The 22,504-nt window shown below is 43.8% G+C and overlaps 1 protein-coding gene across 2 annotated transcripts; it reads right to left on the reverse strand.

Annotated features, from left to right (window-relative positions):
* Window positions 1-10,549: 10,549 nt before the first annotated feature.
* Window positions 10,550-15,950, reverse strand: LOC116353378 (uncharacterized protein KIAA0754-like). Of its 2 annotated transcripts, XM_031788410.1 has the most exons (10): window positions 15,559-15,950; window positions 15,054-15,166; window positions 14,835-14,913; window positions 14,583-14,652; window positions 14,305-14,416; window positions 12,258-13,278; window positions 11,278-11,495; window positions 11,115-11,171; window positions 10,911-11,010; window positions 10,550-10,814 (listed from the first exon to the last, which is right to left on the reverse strand). In XM_031788410.1, exons 2-10 carry the CDS (start codon window positions 15,066-15,068, stop codon window positions 10,642-10,644), a joined length of 1,845 nt encoding a protein of 614 aa, XP_031644270.1. In that variant the 5' UTR covers window positions 15,069-15,166; window positions 15,559-15,950; the 3' UTR covers window positions 10,550-10,641. The 2 variants fall into 2 exon arrangements, with proteins under 2 accessions (XP_031644270.1, XP_031644271.1); XM_031788411.1 differs by lacking the exon at window positions 14,305-14,416.
* Between the last annotated feature and the right edge of the window lie 6,554 nt (window positions 15,951-22,504).

Below are 22,504 nucleotides of genomic sequence, written 5' to 3' on the forward strand. Positions count from 1 at the left end.
TAGCATGTTTTAACCACTCCTTCATTATTACTGAAACACGATTCAAAGTGGTAAATATAAAGATCCAGTCCCCCCAAAAATTGGAGGCCCCTTACACTTCAGTGTTGTGATACAAAAATGCTAGCAAAATGTATAGCGCATAGAATTAAAAATGTATTGTCGGACATTATTAATTCTAATCAGACAGGCTTTTTACATTGACAATATATTGGAGATAATTTTTGAGGCCCATGTTGACAAGATGTTGGGGAATCACTGGAGGGGAATATTGACCAACTGAGCATCTCCGTGTACATCTCAATAAACACAATAGGTGTTTTCTGCCCCTCCCAAAAGATAGAATTTGTAGATAATTGGCCCTCTTTCTGGGACTCACCCACAAACAGGACCAAGCCTGACCTGCTGAGGAGTGACGGACTCCATCCTAGCTGGAGGGGTGCTCTCATCTTATCTACCAACATAGACAGGGCTCTAACTCCTCTAGCTCCACAATGAAATAGGGTGCAGGCCAGGCAGCAGGCTGTTAGCCAGCCTGCCAGCATAGTGGAGTCTGCCACTAGCACAGTCAGTGTAGTCAGCTCAGCTATCACCATTGAGACCGTGTCTGTGCCTTGACCTAGGTTGGGCAAAACTAAACATGGCGGTGTTCGCCTTAGCAATCTCACTAGGATAAAGACCACCTCCATTCCTGTCATTATTGAAAGAGATCATGATACCTCACATCTCAAAATAGGGCTATTTAATGTTAGATCCCTTACTTCAAAGGCAATTATAGTCAATGAACTAATCACTGACCATAATCTTGATGTGATTGGCCTGACTGAAACATGGCTTAAGCCTGATGAATTTACTGTGTTAAATGAGGCCTCACCTCCTGGCTACACTAGTGAACATATCCCCCGTGCATCCCGCAAAGGCAGAGGTGTTGCTAACATTTACGATAGCAAATTTAAATTTACAAAAAAAAAAAATGACGTTTTCGTCTTTTGAGCTTCTAGTCATGAAATCTATGCAGCCTACTCAATCACTTTTTATAGCTACTGTTTACAGGCCTCCTGGGCCATATACAGCGTTCCTCACCGAGTTCCCTGAATTCCTATCGGACCTTGTAGTCATAGCAGATAATATTCTAATCTTTGGTGACTTTAATATTCACATGGAAAAGTCCACAGACCCAGTCCAAAAGGCTTCCGGAGCCATCATCGACTCAGTGGGTTTTGTCCAACATGTCTCTGGACCCACTCACTGTCACAGTCATACGCTGGACCTAGTTTTGTCCCATGGAATAAGTGTTGTGGATCTTAATGTTTTTCCTCATAATCCTGGACTATCGGACCACTATTTTATTACGTTTGCAATTGCAACAAATAATCTGCTCAGACCCCAACCAAGGAACATCAAAAGTCGTGCTATAAATTCACAGACAACACAAAGATTCCTTGATGTCCTTCCAGATTCCCTCTGTCTACCCAAGGACGCCAGAGGACAAAAATCAGTTAACCACCTAACTGAGGAACTCAATTTAACCTTGCGCAATACCCTAGATGCAGTTGCACCCCTAAAAACTAAAAACATTTCTCATAAGAAGCTAGCTCCCTGGTACACAGAAAATACCCGAGCTCTGAAGCAAGCTTCCAGAAAATTGGAACGGAAATGGCGCCACACCAAACTGGAAGTCTTCCGACTAGCTTGGAAAGACAGTACCGTGCAGTACCGTAGAGCCCTTACTGCTGCTCGATCATCCTATTTTTCTAACTAAGAACAATCCGAAACTGGACCCTATTCCAACTAAACTACTGAAAGAGCTGCTTCCTGTGCTTGGCCCTCCTATGTTGAACATAATAAATGGCTCTCTATCCACCGGATGTGTACCAAACTCACTAAAAGTGGCAGTAATAAAGCCTCTCTTGAAAAAGCCAAACCTTGACCCAGAAAATATAAAAAACTATCGGCCTATATCGAATCTTCCATTCCTCTCAACATTTTTAGAAAAGGCTGTTGCGCAGCAACTTACTGCCTTCCTGAAGACAAACAATGTATACGAAATGCTTCAGTCTGGTTTTAGACCCCATCATAGCACTGAGACGGCACTTGTGAAGGTGGTAAATGACATTTTAATGGCATCGGACCGAGGCTCTGCATCTGTCCTCGTGCTCCTAGACCTTAGTGCTGCTTTTGATACCATCGATCACCACATTCTTTTGGAGAGATTGGAAACCCAAATTGGTCTACACGGACAAGTTCTAGCCTGGTATAGATCTTATCTGTCGGAAAGATATCAGTTTGTCTCTGTGAATGGTTTGTCCTCTGACAAATCAACTGTAAATTTCGGTGTTCCTCAAGGTTCCGTTTTGGGACCACTATTGTTTTCACTATATATTTTACCCCTTGGGGATGTTATTCGAAAACATAATGTTAACTTTCACTGCTATGCGGATGACACACAGCTGTACATTTCAATGAAACATGGTGAAGCCCCAAAATTGCCCTTGCTAGAAGCATGTGTTTCAGACATAAGGAAGTGGATGGCTGCAAACTTTCTACTTTTAAACTCGGACAAAACAGAGATGCTTGTTCTAGGTCCCAAGAAACAAAGAGATCTTCTGTTGAATCTGACAATTAACCTTAATGGTTGTACAGTCGTCTCATATAAAACTGTGAAGGACCTCGGTGTTACTCTGTACCCTGATCTCTCTTTTGAAGAACATATCAAGACCATTTCAAGGACAGCTTTTTTCCATCTACGTAACATTGCAAAAATCAGAAACTTTCTGTCCAAAAATGATGCAGAAAAATTAATCCATGCTTTTGTCACTTCTAGGTTAGACTACTGCAATGCTCTACTTTCCGGCTACCCGGATAAAGCACTAAATAAACTTCAGTTGGTGCTAAATACGGCTACTAGAATCCTGACTAGAACCAAAAAATTAGATCATATTACTCCAGTACTAGCCTCTCTACACTGGCTTCCTGTCAAAGCAAGGGCTGATTTCAAGGTTTTACTGCTAACCTACAAAGCATTACATGGGCTTGCTCCTACCTATCTCTCTGATTTGGTCCTGCCGTACATACCTACACGTACGCTACGGTCACAAGACGCAGGCCTCCTAATTGTCCCTAGAATTTCTAAGCAAACAGCTGGAGGCAGGGCTTTCTCCTATAGAGCTCCATTTTTATGGAACGGTCTGCCTACCCATGTCAGAGACGCAAACTCGGTCTCAACCTTTATGTCTTTACTGAAGACTCATCTCTTCAGTGGGTCATATGATTGAGTGTAGTCTGGCCCAGGAGTGGGAAGGTGAACGGAAAGGTTCTGGAGCAACGAACCGCCCTTGCTGTCTCTGCCTGGCCGGTTCCCCTCTTTCCATTGGGATTCTCTGCCTCTAACCCTATTACAGGGGCTGAGTCAATGGCTTACTGGGGCTCTCTCATGCCGTCCCTGGAAGGGGTGCGTCACCTGAGTGGGTTGATTCACTGATGTGGTCATCCTGTCTGGGTTGGCGCCCCCCCTTGGGTTGTGCCATGGCGGAGATCTTTGTGGGCTATACTCAGCCTTGTCTCAGGATGGTAAGTTGGTGGTTGAAGATATCCCTCTAGTGGTGTGGGGGCTGTGCTTTGGCAAAGTGGGTGGGGTTATATCCTTCCTGTTTGGCCCTGTCCGGGGGTGTCCTCGGATGGGGCCACAGTGTCTCCTGACCCCTCCTGTCTCAGCCTCCAGTATTTATGCTGCAGTAGTTTATGTGTCGGGGGGCTAGGGTCAGTTTGTTATATCTGGAGTACCTCTCCTGTCCTATTCGGTGTCCTGTGTGAATCTAAGTGTGCGTTCTCTAATTCTCTCTTTCTCGGAAGACCTGAGCCCTAGGACCATGCCCCAGGACTACCTGACATGATGACTCCTTGCTGTCCCCAGTCCACCTGGCCGTGCTGCTGCTCCAGTTTCAACTGTTCTGCGTTATTATTATTCGACCATGCTGGTCATTTATGAACATTTGAACATCTTGGCCATGTTCTGTTATAATCTCCACCCGGCACAGCCAGAAGAGGACTGGCCACCCCACATATGCTCTCTCTAATTCTCTCTTTCTTTCTCTCTCGGAGGACCTGAGCCCTAGGACCATGCCCCGGGACTACCTGACATGATGACTCCTTGCTGTCCCCAGTCCACCTGACCGTGCTGCTGCTCCAGTTTCAACTGTTCTGCCTTATTATTATTCGACCATGCTGGTCATTTATGAACATTTGAACATCTTGGCCATGTTCTGTTATAATCTCCACCCGGCACAGCCAGAAGAGGACTGGCCACCCCACATAGCCTGGTTCCTCTCTAGGTTTCTTCCTAGGTATTGGCCTTTCTAGGGAGTTTTTCCTAGCCACCGTGCTTCTACACCTGCATTGCTTGCTGTTTGGGGTTTTAGGCTGGGTTTCTGTACAGCACTTTGAGATATCAGCTGATGTACGAAGGGCTATATAAATAAATTTGATTTGATTTGATTAAGTAGCATTGTTTAAAGTGGCTAGTGATATATTTTACATAAATTCCCATCAATTCCCATTATTAAAGTGGCTGGAGTTGAGTCAGTGTGTTGGCAGCTGCCACTCAATGTTAGTGGTGGCTGTTTAACAGTCTGATGGCCTTGAGATAGAAGCTGTTTTTCAGTCTCTCGGTCCCTGCTTTGATGCACCTGTACTGACCTCGCCTTCTGGATGATAGTGGGGTGAACAGACAGTGGCTCGGGTGGTTGTTGTCCTTGATGATCTTTATGGCCTTCCTGTGACATCGGGTGGTATAGGTGTCCTGGAGGGCAGGTAGTTTTCCCCCGGTGATGCGTTGTGCAGACCTCACTACCCTGATACAGCCTGACAGGATGCTCTCGATTGTGCATCTGTAGAAGTTTGTGAGTGATTTTGGTGACAAGCCGAATTTCTTCAGCCTCCTGAGGCGCTGCTGCGCCTTCTTCACGATGCTGTCTGTGTGGGTGGACCAATTCAGTTTGTCTGTGATGTGTAAGCCGAGGAACTTAAAACTTGCTACCCTCTCCACTACTGTCCCATCGATGTGGATAGGGGAGTGCTCCCTCTGCTGTTCCTGAAGTCCACAATCATCTCCTTTGTTTTGTTGACGTTGAGTGTGAGGTTACTTTCCTGACACCACACTCCGAGGGCCCTCACCTCCTCCCTGTAGGCCGTCTCGTCGTTGTTGGTAATCAAGCCTACCACTGTAGTGTCGTCCGCAAACTTGATGATTGAGTTGGAGGCGTGCATGGCCACGCAGTCATGGGTGAACAGGGAGTAGAGAGCAGGAGAGGGCTCAGAACGCACCCTTGTGGGGCCCCAGTTTTGAGGATCAGCGGGGTGGAGATGTTGTTACCTACCCTCAACACCTGAGGGCGGCCCGTCAGGAAGTCCACTACCCAGTTGCACAGGGCGGGGTCGAGACCCAGGGTCTCGAGCTTGATGAAAAGATTGGAGGGTACTATGGTGTTATATGCTGAGCTGTAGTCGATGAACAGCATTCTCACATAGGTATTCATCTTATCCAGATGGGTTAGGGCAGTGTGCAGTGTGGTTGAGATGACATTGTCTGTGGACCTATTTGGGCGGTAAGCAAATTGGAGTGGGTCTAGGGTGTCAGGTAGGGTGGAGGTGATATGGTCCTTGACTAGTCTCTCAAAGCACTTCATGATGACAGAAGTGAGTGCTACGGGGCGGTAGTCGTTTAGCTCAGTTGCCTTAGCTTTCTTGGGAACAGGGACAATGGTGGCCCTCTTGAAGCATGTGGGAACAGCAGACTGGGATAAGGATTGATTGAATATGTCCGTAAACACACCAGCCAGATGGTCTGCACATGTTCTGAGGGCGCGGCTGGGGATGCCGTCTGGGCCTGCAGCCTTGCGAGGGTTAACACGTTTAAATGTTTTACTCACGTCGGCTGCAGTGAAGGAGAGTCCGCATGTTTTGGTTGCGGGCTGTGTCAGTGGCACTGTATTGTCCTCAAAGCGGGCAAAAAAGTGATTTAGTCTGCCTGAGTGCAAGACATCCTGGTCCGTGACGGGGCTGGTTTTATTTTTATAATCTGTGATTGACTGTAGACCCAGCCACATACTTCTTGTGTCTGAGCCGTGGAATTGAGGGCTGATAAGTGTGACCTATTCAAGAATGAGGTCCGTTATTTAGGAAAAATCATTTCTGCTGAGGGTTACAGAATGGATGTTAAAGAAATTGTAGCAGTGCAAGAACTGGTAAACAGGCCACCAACAAACGGGAGAGAGTTGAGGAAACTACTGGGGTTTCTAGGGTACTATAGGGGTTATGTACAGAACTTTTCACAACATGCTAAATGTCTCTATGACTTACTAGCAGTGAAGTCGGAGACCCCGGCATCCGGGAAGCGAAGGACCAAGGTAGCTATGCAGTCGGGACAGGCTCTGCCCCACCAGAAAGTTATATGGGAGGATGCTCACCAGAGAGCATTAGAACACTTGGTGAGTGTGTTGACTAATCCACCTGTGCATGCTTACCCAGATTTCAAGAACCCTTTTATCCTGCATGTTCATGCCTCCAAAGAGGGATTGGGAGGGGTGTTATACCAACGACAAAGTGGCAAACTGAGAGTCATTGGATATGGCTCCCGCATCCTGACTCAAGCAGAGAGAAACTATCACCTTCACTCAGGGAAACGGAATTCTTGGCCCTCAAATGGGCAGTGACTGAGCGATTCCGAGATGACCTATTTTATGCTCCCTCTGTGACAGTGTACAGTGATAATAACCCCTTGACATATGTACTAACTACAGCAAGACTGAATGCCACCGGTCATCGCTGGGTGGCAGAGCTGTCTGACTTTAATCTCACACTGAAGTATCGTCCTGGAAAGGTAAACACTGACGCAGACTTTCTGTCACACTCTCCTTTGCATGCTGAACATTACATGGAGGAATGCACAGAGAAACACTCACTTGGAATAGTAAAAGCAACACTCAATGATGTTCAGATACAACAGAATGACTGTGTAACGTGGATATCCACGGTCACACTAAGGCCATCAGTGCAAGATGAGCTGTCATGGTGGGGACGAACAGTTACAGATCGACTGTCTCCACACGATATCATGCAGGCTCAGTTAAAGGATGCGGCTGTCTCGAGAATCTTGGAACTGAAGAGTCAAAGGACTACGCCTAAACCAACAGAATGTCAACAAGAGTCATACAAAGTCAAACAGTTACTGCAAGAGTGGAACAGGCTCCATGCCTCACCAGATGGATTATTACAAAGGAAAACAGCAAAAAGAGGCCTCCCGGGTGGCGCAGTGGTTAAGGGCGCTGTACTGCAGCGCCAGCTGTGCCATTAGAGACTCTGGGTTTGCGCCCAGGCTCTGTCGTAACCGGCCGCGACCGAGAGGTCCGTGGGGTGACGCACAATTGGCCTAGTGTTGTCCGGGTTAGGGAGGGCTTGGCCGGTAGGGATGTCCTTGTCTCATCGCGCACCAGCGACTCCTGTGGCGGGCCGGGCGCAGTGCGCGCTAACCAAGGTTGCCAGGTGCACAGTGTTTCCTCCGACAAATTGGTGCGGCTGGCTTCCGGGTTGGATGCGCGTTGGTTGGGTTGTGTATCGGAGGACGCATGACTTTCAACCTTCGTCTCTCCCGAACCCATACGGGAGTTGTAGCGATGAGACAAGATATTAGCTACTAAAAAACAATTGGATACCACGAAATTGGGGAGAAAAAGGCGTAAAGAAAACAGCAAAATGGACACAAGGTGTGGTACCAAGTCAGTATAGAACACTGATTTCCAAGTACTTACACACTGAAATGGCCATCTAGGAACAGAAAGAGTGTTGAACTTAGCACTAGCCATTTAAAACAATGCCACTTTATATAATGTTCTCATACCCTACATTACTCATCTCATATGTATATACTGTACTCTATACCATCTACTGCATCTTGCCATCTTGATGTAATGTATCACTTGCCACTTTAAACAATGCCACTTCATATGTTTTCATACCCTACATTACTCATCTCATATGTATATACTGTAATCTATACCATCTACTGCATCTTGCCTAAGCCGTTCGGCCATCACTCATTTATATATTTTTTTGTACATATTCGTATTCATTCCTTTACACTTGTGTGTATAAGGTAGTTGTTGTGAAATTGTTAGGTTAAATTACTTGTTAAATATTACTGCGTGGTCGGAACTAGAAGCACAAGCATTTCGCTACACTTGCATTAACATCTGCTAAACATGTGTATGTGACAAATACATTTGATTTGACGAGGATGCTTTTATTGGCCGCACATGCAACATGACATTGAACACTTTATCACCAAAGTGTGTAAGTGTATCAAACAAAAGAAACCCAGTGTAATAACTAGGGCCTCAATGCAACATGTACGAGCTACAGCTCCTTTCCAGATGATTTCAATTGACTATGTGCATTTGGAGAAAAGCAGAGGGGGCTACGAGTACATTTGAGTTATTTTAGATAACTTTACAAAATTTGCACAAGCCTACCCCACCAGAAATAAGTCAGGGAAAACTGCAGCAAAAAAGCTTTTCGATGATTTTTTCCCAAAGTTTTGCTTTGTTTCAGAAATCCATCATGATCAGGGAAGAGAGTTTGAAAATCAGTAATTCAGAGCCTTGCAGAACTGTACGGGAATAGCCAATTCCAGTACCTCTCCATATCATCCACAGGGGAATCTGAGATTTAACCGTACACTGTTGTCAATGTTGCATACACTAGATGAAGAGAAAATGGCCAACTGGGGAAATTATCTGATCAAGGTCATTCATTCATTGCATATAATTGTACCACCAGTGATGCTACTGTGTTCTCACCGTATTTCCTGCTATTTGGAAGGGCTCCACTGCTACCTGTTGACCTTGTCTTTGGGTTACAGATAAAGGAACAGGAGAAATCATACCAGGATTATGCTAAGAAGTGGCAGCAACAGATGGCTGAAGCCTTTGACATCGCCATTAGAAACATGGAGAAATCAACAGCAAAGGGAAAAGCCTACTACGATCGGAAGAAAATGAGTTGGGTTCTGGTCTCAGGGGATCGTGTACCGGTGAGGAAAATGTCAGAACGTGGGGGGCCGGGAAAGCTAAGATCACACTGGGAGGACCAAATACATGTGGTGGTAACCAGGAAATGTGATGACAGCCCTGTCTATGAGGTCAAACCCAAGAGGGGTACAGGCAGGGCCCGGGTTCTGCATCGCATTATGCTCATGTCATGTAATTCCCTACCATTTGAGGAACCTGTTGAAACACCCAGTAGAGGTCTGTGGAGAAGGGAACCACCCCAGCAAAATCAGCAAAATGGGGAGAGCGCTGAGTCTGAGAGCTCAGATGAGGATTCTTATCCAGTATTCATCAATAGGCCACGTAGGGGTGAAGAGAGCAGACAGAGTAGCACACAACTAGTATCAGATAATAGTGAGGAACGGGGTCAGACTGATAGAAACTTCACTGTGAAGGAGTGCCAGCCAGTCCTCAGAGAGAGCCTGGAGAGGACCGGGGTAAATATGGAAACAGCTAAGGGCTCAGAGACTCAGTCATCTCATGATGAAGTGGACACTGATTCATTGGGGTCACCCATGACCTTGCCCCACCATTCGGCCCGGCAGAGGAGGCCCAGAGACATTCTAACCTATAACACTTTAGGGCTGCCAAGCTCTTATCAGGATACCAACTAGAGATGTTCTGATGTGTATATATTTTCTCGTTTACCTTTACTAATCACAGTGTGATAATGTTTAGTGGGGGTTTCGTCTTTGCACATAAAGGCAGACTGGACATGTCTAGATAGTTATGTGGCTGTTAGGCCAGTTTTCTCCGTTGTTCTCATGACCAGTACTTACATCTTCTGTTTGTTTTGAAGCCAGTGAAATGTTTGGGGGTGTTGTAAGGGGCTTAGTACATATGTATTTCAGCCACTAGGGGGTACTCTGGTGAAGAAATATAGTTTAAGTGAATTGGGAAGAGTAAGAATGAAAAACTAAAGAAAGACTGTAAATGGCTGTTACCTTTGCTGACATGATTAAAAGTGCAGTAAACCGTACTTTTCGCGGTGTAGTTTATATGATAAGCTCATTGGAAGAGTAACGTAAACAGGATGTACATAAATGGGCATAAACACGTGACACAGAAAATAAAAAAATTGACATTTAGGAATTGAAAATGCATCTAAATATATTCCATTCTGTCTATGGAATACATTTTTAAAAAAGTTTATTTTTCTATTTGATTTTTTTTACATATGTGTCTAAAATATGTACAGTAAGCAAATGTAGGAAATCCAAAATGCACAAAAATGTGTTTTTGTAATGTCTAAAATAAAATATATGTGTATAATATATACATGTCAGTAAAGTAAAGCAATGCAGAAGCAATAAGCATTGTAAATGATGATAGAACACATGAAAGTAATGTGAACATGAGGACACAAAGTAGAGATTTAATTAAAATATCATCTTTTAATAGATTCACACTCTGGGCAATTGGCCTGTTGGACAAAACAACAAATTGTTAACATTCTTGCTACTTCAGCCAATTGCTATGTTCAAGTAAAATCTCAGTTAATGATGAATGGATACAATTTGGAAGGATTTTCCAGAGTCATACCTCAGTAGGGTAGAGTGTCAGGTGGCACAACCATTGGTGCCATGAGGTCAAAGTGTGAAGGAGGGAGCAAGCCAGAGAGCTGTCTAGTAAGCAGTCCGGGCCCATGGCTTGGAGGCTTTGAGTTGGTCCCATCATTGAAATGCATTGTAGGGTATCTGCTGCCCCATAGACCTGCTGGTAGTGAGAAAGGTGTTAGCAGATCACCAGGGACATCTATAATTGGCTGACACACTCTTGGTTAAACCACATGTATTCTAAAGCAATATTCACCTGCTTTCATAGAGTAAGGATTCACTCCTTTGGGGACACTGCCAGTGTTCCCCTGATATCCATATGTCCCCATCGGTGGAGGTGGTTGTACACACTTGTTCTGTAAAACACATCAACAATTTTTCCAAATTGTTAGTAATATTATCACAGTTGAAACACAATGGTTTTTCACTGTTTTTAAATTCATTGAATTTAAGTGTGTACCTCAGCCGTGGGCTCAGTTTTGTTAACCCATCTGTGCAGAGTTGGATCCCAGACAATCTGAGGAAGAAGATATTAGCAATGTGAAGCAAGCCACAATTTTTTTTAAACAAAATCCACTCAATTGTCTCTACATAGAATATAGTGTTAGGAACCAGTTCCTAACAGATCTGTCTTTGTCCTCAGGTAGATGAACCTCCTTCTTATTAGCTCTTCCACTCCCAAAGACCCAGCTGAGCCAGCCTCCACTGTTATTGTGAACAGCAGGGGTCTCGGGCTCAGCCACCGGCCGGGTGCCAGTCTGGAACTGAGGGTTGGCATCGGAGTGTTCCGGCTTGGTGATGGACATCATAGCAGGATGCTCAACATATCTAAGTCGGACATCTGTAATAAGTGGGAGAAGTCAGGCCACTCTGCTCATGTCACCATACAGAACAATTACTAGCTGACAGATAGGAACATCTCGCTCTGATACTCTGTTACAACCCAATCTTAACCTACATGCAGTCACAGGGATTACTGGGAGGTTACTCCAGGACTCTGCGATCGCATTGTTTTGGTTGCAAAATCAACAATTCTTTGCATATTATGTGAGGGCTTACAAATTTGACCAATCGCCAAACTATTTCTGCATAAAATAGTCACATCATCACAATATTATCATCGCATAGAACTGAACCATTACCAGAGTACAAAAAGAGGGCTCGCAATTTCAACCAATCACCGCACATTTACTGCATAATATGGTTTAATCAAGACACACGTCAACACCGTCTTTTCCCTTGTCAGCTCATTTTTGCAACAAATTGGACAAAACAATTGCATATTGCTATGCAAAATGTCATAATTGTCGCTGCAAAATCTAGCATATTTATCTGCAAATATAAAAAAAATCCATGCGAATCCTGGAGAGATTTACGGGAGTATGAAAATGTATACACTCACTACTGTAAGTCACTCTGGATAAAAGCATCTGCTAAATGACTAAAATGTAAAAGTAAAATGTAGCTAAACCTGTTTTATGTAGAAAATGCATGAAAGTATTACAGATATACACTCACATGAGCCGTACATTTAACCTATCACAACTTATTCCCACGCTATCACAATGGTCATTTCTTTACTAATTAGGTAAGGTTAAGTGACCTCTTCTCTTGGAATAGAAATCCACAGGTGGAGTACACGCTCCACCATCCCATTTCCACAGTGGTGCCACCATGGGGATGATGGGAGGTGGTTGTGGGTGATTGTTTTGATTCTTCACAGGGACACTGGCTGTGAGGAGGATCTCCTCCCTCTCTGCAGGGACACCAGCCTTTGGGACGATCCACTCCCTGTGCGCAGGGACGCTGGCCTTTGGGAGGATTCCCTTTCTCTGCGCAGTGACACTGGTCATATGGAGGATCAACTCCCTTTGTGCAGGGGTGAGTTGTGATGCTCTGAGGATCTTATTCTTCTGCGCAGTGATAGAAGCTGCTGGAAGAATCCCCTCCCTCTTTGTAGGGATGAGGACTGGTGCTCGGAGGATCCCCTTCCTATGTGCAGGGATGAGGCCTGATGCTCTGAGGATCTCCTCCCTCTGCGCAGTGATGCTAGCTGCTCGGAGAATCCCCTCCCTCTGTGCAGGGACAGTGGCTGTTTGGAGGATCCCCTTCCTATGTGCAGGGATGAGGCCTGACGCTCTGAGGATCTCCTCCCTCTGCGCAGTGATGCTAGCTGCTCGGAGAATCCCCTCCCTCGGTGCAGGGACAATGGCTGTTTGGTGAATCCCCTCCCTCTGTGCAGGGACACTGGCTGTTTGGAGGATCCCCTTCCTCTGTGCAGGGATGAGGCCTGATGCTCGGAGGATCTCCTCCCTCTCAGCAGGGGCACTAGCCTTTGGGACAATCCCCTCCCTGTGCGCAGGGGCGTTGGCCATTGGGACGATTTCCTCCCTCTGCGCAGTGACACTGGCTGTTTGGAGGATCCCCTCCCTCCGTGCAGGGATGAGGCCTGATGATTGGAGGATCTCCTCCCTCTGTGCATTAATGCTGGCGGCTGAGAGAATCCCCTCCCTCTGTGAAGGGACACTGGCTGTTTGGAGGATACCCTTCCTCTGTGACGGGATGAGGCTTGATGCTCGGACGTTCTCCTCCCTCTGCACAGCAACTTCGGTTACTGTCATGATCTGAAGGTATAATATAGAGCATATTGTCATTCCCTAAAAAATCTACTCAATAGGAAGGTGTTCTTAATGTTTTGGTCACTGAGTGTAGATCAATCCCTAGCATATACTTTCATTTGAATGTGTACTGATACTGCAAATACACAAATTATATTAATGTTATCTACAATATATTATAATACCATAAGCCTCCCTGCTGCAGGGGCATTTCCTACTACAATTTTAAACAGATTTTCTTCACTTTTATTTTGTATCATTATCTTCGTTAATTTTCACATTTATCGTGTTTGGAATGGCACTGTTAGTACATCATTTGATGTATGTATGTAGGACAATTACCCATAATGCTCACTGACTGAACATTCAAAATGACCATGGCAATTATTGACGCATTCACATGCCATCGGAAACTTGGAACCTCAGAGTTAAAATGAATGTAAGTTATTAGCGTAGAGCTTCCTACTGGTTGATTCTGATACTTCACATGTGGGAAACTTGAAATCATCATTCCATAATGAGTTAGCGAGTCAGAAATGTCAGAATTTCCTAGTTTCGACTTGAAGGTTCTTCTATGATGTAGGACAGGTCAGTAACCAAATTATTTTACTGTGCCCAGTGCCCACACAGACTTTTATGGTCACACAAGTTGCCACCGGTGGATTCAAAATGAGTAGCCTAACAATTATTTACGGTGGCCCCAGTTACATTTACAACCAAATTGTTTTTCTGCGAGAAATCAATAATAGTTACACAAATAGGGTAACCGTGAGCAATTGGCATGTGAGCAATGAGCAAGATAACCATTGACGGTAAGTTGACAATAGCTTATTATTAGTGTAAATAAATTGTATTTCTATGGTTGCAGTCCTCAAAGATTGGATTGCGTTGAATTGAATTAATCAGATCCAATGATTTACCGCCCGTAGGGTGGGGTAAAGCTAGTCATTATTATTAGAATCACCATCTCAATCATTATCACCATACCATCATAGACTTATTCTTCTGTATCTGAGACTCATCTGACACTACCTTAGACATGGCAGTCTGCAACTCAATACACTGCCCCTGCATGGTGTTCAGCGTCCCCTGCATGTGGTTAATCGACTGCTTAACATCGTTCAGCAGGATCTGAATCTCAAGCCTGCAGGAAATCAGGTTGTTCAACATACTGAGATGACGAGAGGCTTCAGACCATGCCCATTGGACCATCTTTAGGATTCTTTCCCACTTAACACCAATCTTATTAGGAATGTAACTTTGTGCAGAAGATGTTACTATAGTATTATTTAGAAGGAAAAAAAGTGTACTTTGTCAGGCGCCAAAAGGATGATGGGATGTCTCCCTGCTCCAGTGAGCTCTGCTGGCAGGTCTTGCTCACTGTTGGGAGGAACGGGAGCCAAATTAGAGGAAAAATATCTATGGTTGTTCAGCAATGAAACATTCATGGCATAATGGGATTTGTCCTTCCCCGTGAAAAGAATAACAGCAGCTGGGGTTTACTTTCTCACTTTTAGATAATGTAATACAATCTTTAAACCCATCAGAAGTGTAGTGCTTACCTCCATGAAAATATTCAGCCCTGTTATTTTGGGCTGCATTGTCCCAATGTTGACCACTAGTTCCAACTTGTGATGAGTTCTTGATGAAATGATCAAGTCAACATTTTGTTAGACATTTCAGAGATAACATTAACAATTGTACATGAGACAGTGCTTCCAGATATTGAGGTATCTTCCTTCTGAGGTATGTAAAAAAAGATCTGGTGTGTGAGTACTCACATGAACGGTATCCATGATTCTTGATTAAGCCAATCATGTATGTGATTACCATCCTATGGGTCAGTAGCAGGACTTATTGCTACACAGCTTTCAGGCAACTTTATGTCTTGGGCCTAGATGAATAATTGAAATACAAGAAATATTGTGAATTTGTGATGCATAATTGCATTGTAATTTGGAATATTACATCAAAGTTGTTTGTTTTGACAGTCAAAACAACTAACTCTTACGATAAATCACTTGACGTGAGTAACTTGAATTGCCGGAAATAGCTATTATATATGCTGACCTAGACACTGACTTGTGCAATGCCTAATGCATAATCTATGGATGTTATTGGCTCATCATAGTATATAGCAAAGGGTCTCAGAGTCTTAAAAACAGCATTGGCCATTAGACTGCTCAGTCAAAACAACAAACTTTTACGATGAATCACTTGACTGGAGTAACTTGAGTTCGGAACTAAAACATTAAAAGTAGGCTAAAGCTTGACTCATATCCTTACCTTGGACAAGCGTATCTAAAAGGCCTATCCAGTCGTGCGTGAAGATACCTTTAGGCAGATAAAAGCGCGGGACGGTTTGAGACACGCTCGGTATTGTGAATCTGTCACACTGATATAAAAGCACGTTTTCATTTATAATTTACACTGTAGAATGACCTGCAGGCCAATCAGAATCGAGTTTTAAACAATACCGTGGGTTCCATGGAACGTCACAAACATATTCGGCCACTTGCGTCACAGATTGCATTCACTGAACACGGGTTTAATAGCTATATTGGCTATATGTACATTATATGCACATTGTATTGTATTGAGATTACATTTACTGCCCCACTGAAACTATCTAGCCTAATCCTATGAGGATCATATGTCAAATGTCAGAATCATGGCACATGAAAACATAATGAAATTGACTGCAGATTATAAAATTCACTGTGACACAATAAACCCACTGGGCATCAATGTTGTTTCCATGTAATTTCAATGAAATTACGTTGAACCAACGTCGAATAAAAATTTAATTGAGGTATGTGCCCATTGGGAAGGGATCCATTCGAAATTATTGAATACATACAGTATTATAAAGAAATACGTAAAAAAATTGAATCGGAAATACCTTTGAAAAAGTCAAATTTTACGTAGGTAAAATGTATGTACGCATTACTGTAAATCGTTTTGGATGAAAACGTCTGCTTTCAAATCTGACTCTCACACATATTTACAATCTCGCGATGTTTATATCTGGCGCTTTCACGTTTGCGGGATTTTGTTTAGTAAATGATGCGTTGGAGAACCGATCCCACCACCAGGGTTGTGGATCCGATTCCCGGTGCAACCCATACGTAAAATGTATGCGCAAATTATTAAGTCGCTTTGGATGAAAACATCTGCTAAATGGCATATATTATGATTATATTGTTTTTACAACAGACCTACAATGTGAAAGTCTATTGCTTTTTCAAAATGTTACCTTTATTTAACTAGGCAAATCAGTTATACGTGTCCCGTATATATATATATATATATATATTTTTTTTTTCCAACTTTTTTCACATATTTTTTTTTATTTTCCATAAACTCATCTTCAAAACACTCTCCTGCAACCCGCCTCACCAATTTATATTTATAAAAAAGTATTATTTACCTCAAATCTGTAATCCTCCAAAACTAGCCAGAAGCTAATCCAGAAACTAATCCAGAAACTAATCCAGAAGCTAATCCAGAAGCTAGTTCAGAAGCTAGTTCAGAAGCTAGTTCAGAAGCTAGTTCAGAAGCTAGTTCAGAAGCTAGTTCAGAAGCTAGTTCAGAAGCTAGTTAGCTTCTTTACTGGCAAATCGTTAGTATTCAGCTAACCACGGTTTGTGGTCATCAGCTATCCTTTAGCTCGAAAATCTATCGCCAGTTTTGTACGGCGCAGCCCAGCGCGGCTCGGAACATACCGGACCAATTTTTCTCTCCATGTCCCTGGATTTCAACCGCTAACTCTGGACATTCATACCTGGATCTCACAGCTAGCTAGCTGCTATCCGTGTGACTATCGGCTTTCGTCTATTCCGGAGTAAACATCAATTATTCCGGAGCTATCCAGCTGAAGAGTTCCATCAATCACTCCTGGGCTGCAGTCACCTATCCGGACCCGTTTTACTGCCTACGCGGAGCCCCACCGGGCCTTCACAACTGGACTGCCGACGTTATCTACCCGAAGGAGTTATCCGGCTGGCTCCTCCGTCGCGACGTTACCTGAACGCCCATCTGCGGCCTGCTAACCGTTAGCTGTCTTATCGGCTGCTATCTGAATAGACAATCGGACAATTTATTTATTTATTTGTATTATTATTTATTTTTCTTCTTGGGCCTCTATAACTATATCTATTGTTTTTATTTTTGTTGTTGTTGTTGTGTGATTTGGATTAATCCCCTCTACCACACGGAACCCCACTAATCTACTGACGGAACGCAAGAGGTGGCTAATAACAGACCTCCATCCTATGCTAGCTTGCTACCGATGGCCTGGCTAGCTGTCTAAATCGCCGTGACCCCCAACCAACCTCTCCACTCACCGGACCCTTTTGATCACTCGACTAAGCATGCCTCTCCTTAATGTCTATATGCCTTGTCCATTGCTGTTCTGGTTAGTGTTTATTGGCTTATTTCACTGTAGAGCCTCTAGTCCTGCTCACTATACCTTATCCAACCTATTAGTTCCACCACCCACACATGCGATGACATCTCCTGGTTTCAATGATGTTTCTAGAGACAATATCTCTCTCTTCATCACTCAATACCTAGGTTTACCTCCACTGTATTCACATCCTACCATACCTTTGTCTGTACATAATACCTTGATGCTATTTTATCGCCCCCAGAAACCTCCTTTTATTCTCTGTTCCAGACGTTCTAGATGACCAATTCTTATTGCTTTTAGCCGCACCCTTATTCTACTCCTCCTCTGTTCCTCTGGCGATGTAGAGGTGAATCCAGGCCCTGCAGTGCCTAGCTTAGGAAGACCACCAAAAATTCTGAAATTTTAATTCCAAACTACAGCATCTTCAGACAAGATAGAACTGCCAAAGGGGGCAGTGTTGCAATCTACTGCAAAGATAGCCTGCAGAGTTCTGTCCTACTATCCAGGTCTGTACCCAAACAATTTGAACTTCTACTTTTAAAAATCCACCTCTCTAAAAACAAGTCTCTCACCGTTGCTGCCTGCTATAGACCACCCTCTGCCCCCAGCTGTGCTCTGGACACCATATGTGAACTGATTGCTCGTGCTGCTAGGCGACCTAAACTGGAACATGCTTAACACCCCAGCCATCCTACAATCTAGATATCATCCTAACCAACTTGCCCTCTAAATACACCTCTGCTGTCTTCAACCAAGATCTCAGCGATCACTGCCTCATTGCCTGCATCCGTAATGGGTCAGCAGTCAAATGACCTCCACTCATCACTGTAAAACGCTCCCTGAAACACTTCAGCGAGCAGGCCTTTCTAAACGACCTGTAGAGGATGCCTGGATATTTTTTTGAAATGCCTTCCTAACCATCTTAAATAAACATGCCCCATTCAAGAAATTTAGAACCAGGAACAGATATAGCCCTTGGTTCTCCCCAGACCTGACTGCCCTTAACCAACACAAAAACATCCTATGGCGTTCTGCATTAGCATCGAACAGCCCCCGTGATATACAGCTGTTCAGGGAAGCTAGAAACCATTATACACAGGCAGTTAGAAAAGCCAAGACTAGCTTTTTCAAGCAGAAATTTGCTTCCTGCAACACTAACTCAAAAAAGTTCTGGGACACTGTAAAGTCCATGGAGAATAAGAACACCTCCTCCCAGCTGCCCACTGCACTGAAGATAGGAAACTGATAAATCCACCATAATTGAGAATTTCAATAAGCATTTTTCTACGGCTGGCCATGCTTTCCACCTGGCTACTCCTACCCCGGTCAACAGCACTGCACCCCCCACAGCAACTCGCCCAAGCCTTCCCCATTTCTCCTTCTCCCAAATCCGTTCAGCTGATGTTCTGAAAGAGCTGCAAAATCTGGACCCCGACAAATCAGCCGGGCTAGACAATCTGGACCCTTTCTTTCTAAAATTATCTGCCGAAATTGTTGCCACCCCTATTACTAGCCTGTTCAACCTCTCTTTCGTGTCGTCTGAGATTCCCAAAGATTGGAAAGCAGCTGCGGTCATCCCCCTCTTCAAAGGGGGGGACACTCTTGACCCAAACTGCTACAGACCTATATCTATCCTACCATGCCTTTCTAAGGTCTTCGAAAGCCAAGTCAACAAACAGATTACCGACCATTTCGATTCTCACCATACCTTGTCTGCTATGTAATCTGGTTTCAGAGCTGGTCATGGGTGCACCTCAGCCACGCTCAAGGTCCTAAACGATATCTTAACCGCCATCGATAAGAAACATTACTGTGCAGCCGTATTCATTGATCTGGCCAAGGCTTTCGACTCTGTCAATCACCACATCCTCATCGGCAGACTCGACAGCCTTGGTTTCTCAAATGATTGCCTCGCCTGGTTGACCAACTACTTCTCTGATAGAGTTCAGCGTGTCAAATCGGAGGGCCTGCTGTCCGGACCTCTGGCAGTCTCTATGGGGGTGCCACAGGGTTCAATTCTTGGACCGACTCTCTTCTCGTTATACATCAATGAGGTCGCTCTTGCTGCTGGTGAGTCTCTGATCCACCTCTACGCAGACGACACCATTCTGTATACTTCTGGCCCTTCTTTGGACACTGTGTTAACAACCCTCCATGCAAGCTTCAATGCCATACAACTCTCTTTCCGTGGCCTCCAACTGCTCTTAAATACAAGTAAAACTAAATGCATGCTCTTCAACCGATCGCTACCTGCACCTGCCCGCCTGTCCAACATCACTACTCTGGACGGCTCTGACTTAGAATACGTGGACAACTACAAATACTTAGGTGTCTGGTTAGACTGTAAACTCTCCTTCCATACCCATATCAAACATCTCCAATCCAAAGTTAAATCTAGAATTGGCTTCCTATTTCGCAACAAAGCATCCTTCACTCATGCTACCAAACATACCCTTGTTAAACTGACCATCCTACCTATCTTCGACTTTGGCGATGTCATTTACAAAATAGCCTCCAATACCCTACTCAACAAATTGGATGCAGTCTATCACAGTGCAATCCGTTTTGTCACCAAAGCCCCATATACTACCCACCATTGCGACCTGTACGCTCTCGTTGGCTGCCCCTCGCTTCATACTCGTCGCCAAACCCACTGGCTCCATGTCATCTACAAGACCCTGCTAGGTAAAGTCCCCCCTTATCTCAGCTCGCTGGTCACCATAGCATCTCCCACCTGTAGCACACGCTCCAGCAGGTGTATCTCTCTAGTCTCCCCCAAAACGAATTCTTTCTTTGGCCGCCTCTCCTTCCAGTTCTCTGCTGCCAATGACTGGAACGAACTACAAAAATCTCTGAAACTGGAAACACTTATCTCCCTCACTAGCTTTAAGCACCAACTGTCAGAGCAGCTCACAGATTACTGCACCTGTACATAGCCAACCTATAATTTAGCCCAAACAACTACCTCTTTCCCTACTGTATTTAATTTATTTATTTATTTTGCTCCTTTGCACCCCATTATTTTTATTTCTGCTTTGCACATTCTTCCATTGCAAATCTACCATTCCAGTGTTTTACTTGCTATATTGTATTTACTTTGCCACCATGGCCTTTTTTTTGCCTTTACCTCCCTTATCTCACCTCATTTGCTCACATCATATATAGACTTGTTTATACTGTATTATTGACTGTATGTTTGTTTTACTCCATGTGTAACTCTGTGTCGTTGTATGTGTCGAACTGCTTTGCTTTATCTTGGCCAGGTCGCAATTGTAAATGAGAACTTGTTCTCAACTTGCCTACCTGGTTAAATAAAGGTGAAATAAATATATAAATAAAAAAGAACAAATTCTTATTTTCAATGACGGTCTAGGAACAGTGGGTTAACTGCCTGTTCAGGGGCAGAACGACAGATTTGTACCTTGTCAGCTCGGGGATTTGAACTTGCGCTAGTCCAATGCTCTAACCACTAGGCTACCCTGCCGCCCCATGAATATTTGTGTTGGAACTTGACATCAGTTGGAAAGGCAGCACATGTATCTGTTTATATTTCCCTTCCAATGAGCTTATCATATAAACTACAACGCGAAAAGTACGGTTTATGATCCTGTGAAGAGCATGCCGATCCCACCACCAGGGTTGTGGGTTCGATTCCCGGGGCAACCCATACGTAAAATGTATGTGCAAATGACTAAGTCGCTCTGGATGAAAGCATCTGCTAAATGGCATATATTATGATTACATTGTTTAAACAACAGGCCTACAATGTGAAAGTCTATTGCTTTTTCAAATGAATATTTGTGTTGGAACTTGACATCAGTTGGAAAGGCAGCACATGTATCTGTTTATGTTTCCCTTCCAATGAGCTTATTATATAAATATATAAATATAAATTACACAAATGTGAGTCAGTTTGCAATGCCTGGATGTGTATGTTGAAACAGCATGTTCCAGTATGTTTGTGAGCAGTGAATGTGAGTATGTCGGTGCTGTGAATGTGTGTTTCTCACCATGCAGATGATGGGCTCCAGCAGCTTGTCGCTAGGCACATCCATCCAGGTCAATTCTATGGCACCCGGGTCACCTGGCGAGCACGGGGTCAGAAGGTCATCCACCATCAATTGACTGGCTAATCTTCTTCCTTGGCTTAACCCAACGAGAGGTCACAATTGTTTCCCTAAAAGCTGTCTGGGTTAAATGTATTTTATTGTTCAGAATGTGAATAGCTTAATCAATTGATGGTGACAGAATTAGATTATTTCCAAATGAAACAACAATATCCCCATATGCATCAGAGTCACGTCTTTCCCAGTTATTCCTATTTTACAGCTTGTTTCTAGCATTAAGTATCGCGACCAAACCGCTGTTATAGATAACTGTATATAATCACATCTGTTTAATTTTCTTCAAAATCTTAAACTAACAGTGTATTTTTGTCCTTTTCTTTAAGAAAAGGTAGGCCTATGGCATACCCTCTCATACGAACTAACTTCAAGTCTTAACAGACACAGAGGTGGGCTATTTAAAGAGTGATGGCGGGTGGAGGAATTGACTAACATACCTATGGATATAGCAGCCTATAGCCTAATTTCATCTGTCAAACAGGTAGGCCTACCTCTTATTTCTTAAATAGGAAGATATAGGCTCCAACACATATCCCTAATTAAAATGACGATGTTTAAAATGAATAATGTTTACTCCAATTTGCATACTTTCAGCACCATGAGCTGTCAATTTCCGATTGTTTGTGCCGTGGCTGCTGCTTCAAGTTTCAGCACCACAATGTAAGTTACTCGAATCTGACTTCTTGTGAGGTCAATA

Source organism: Oncorhynchus kisutch, linkage group LG14 (assembly GCF_002021735.2).
Source record: "Oncorhynchus kisutch isolate 150728-3 linkage group LG14, Okis_V2, whole genome shotgun sequence".
Classification (NCBI taxonomy): Eukaryota; Metazoa; Chordata; class Actinopteri; order Salmoniformes; family Salmonidae; genus Oncorhynchus; species Oncorhynchus kisutch.

Coding starts and splice junctions, on each gene's coding strand:
- LOC116353378 (XM_031788410.1), bottom strand. Junction 14,417..14,582: donor TCCTTTTGGCGCCTGACAAA/GTACACTTTTTT, acceptor GATTTCCTGCAG/GCTTGAGATTCAGATCCTGC. Junction 11,011..11,114: donor AAACTGAGCCCACGGCTGAG/GTACACACTTAA, acceptor TGTGTTTTACAG/AACAAGTGTGTACAACCACC.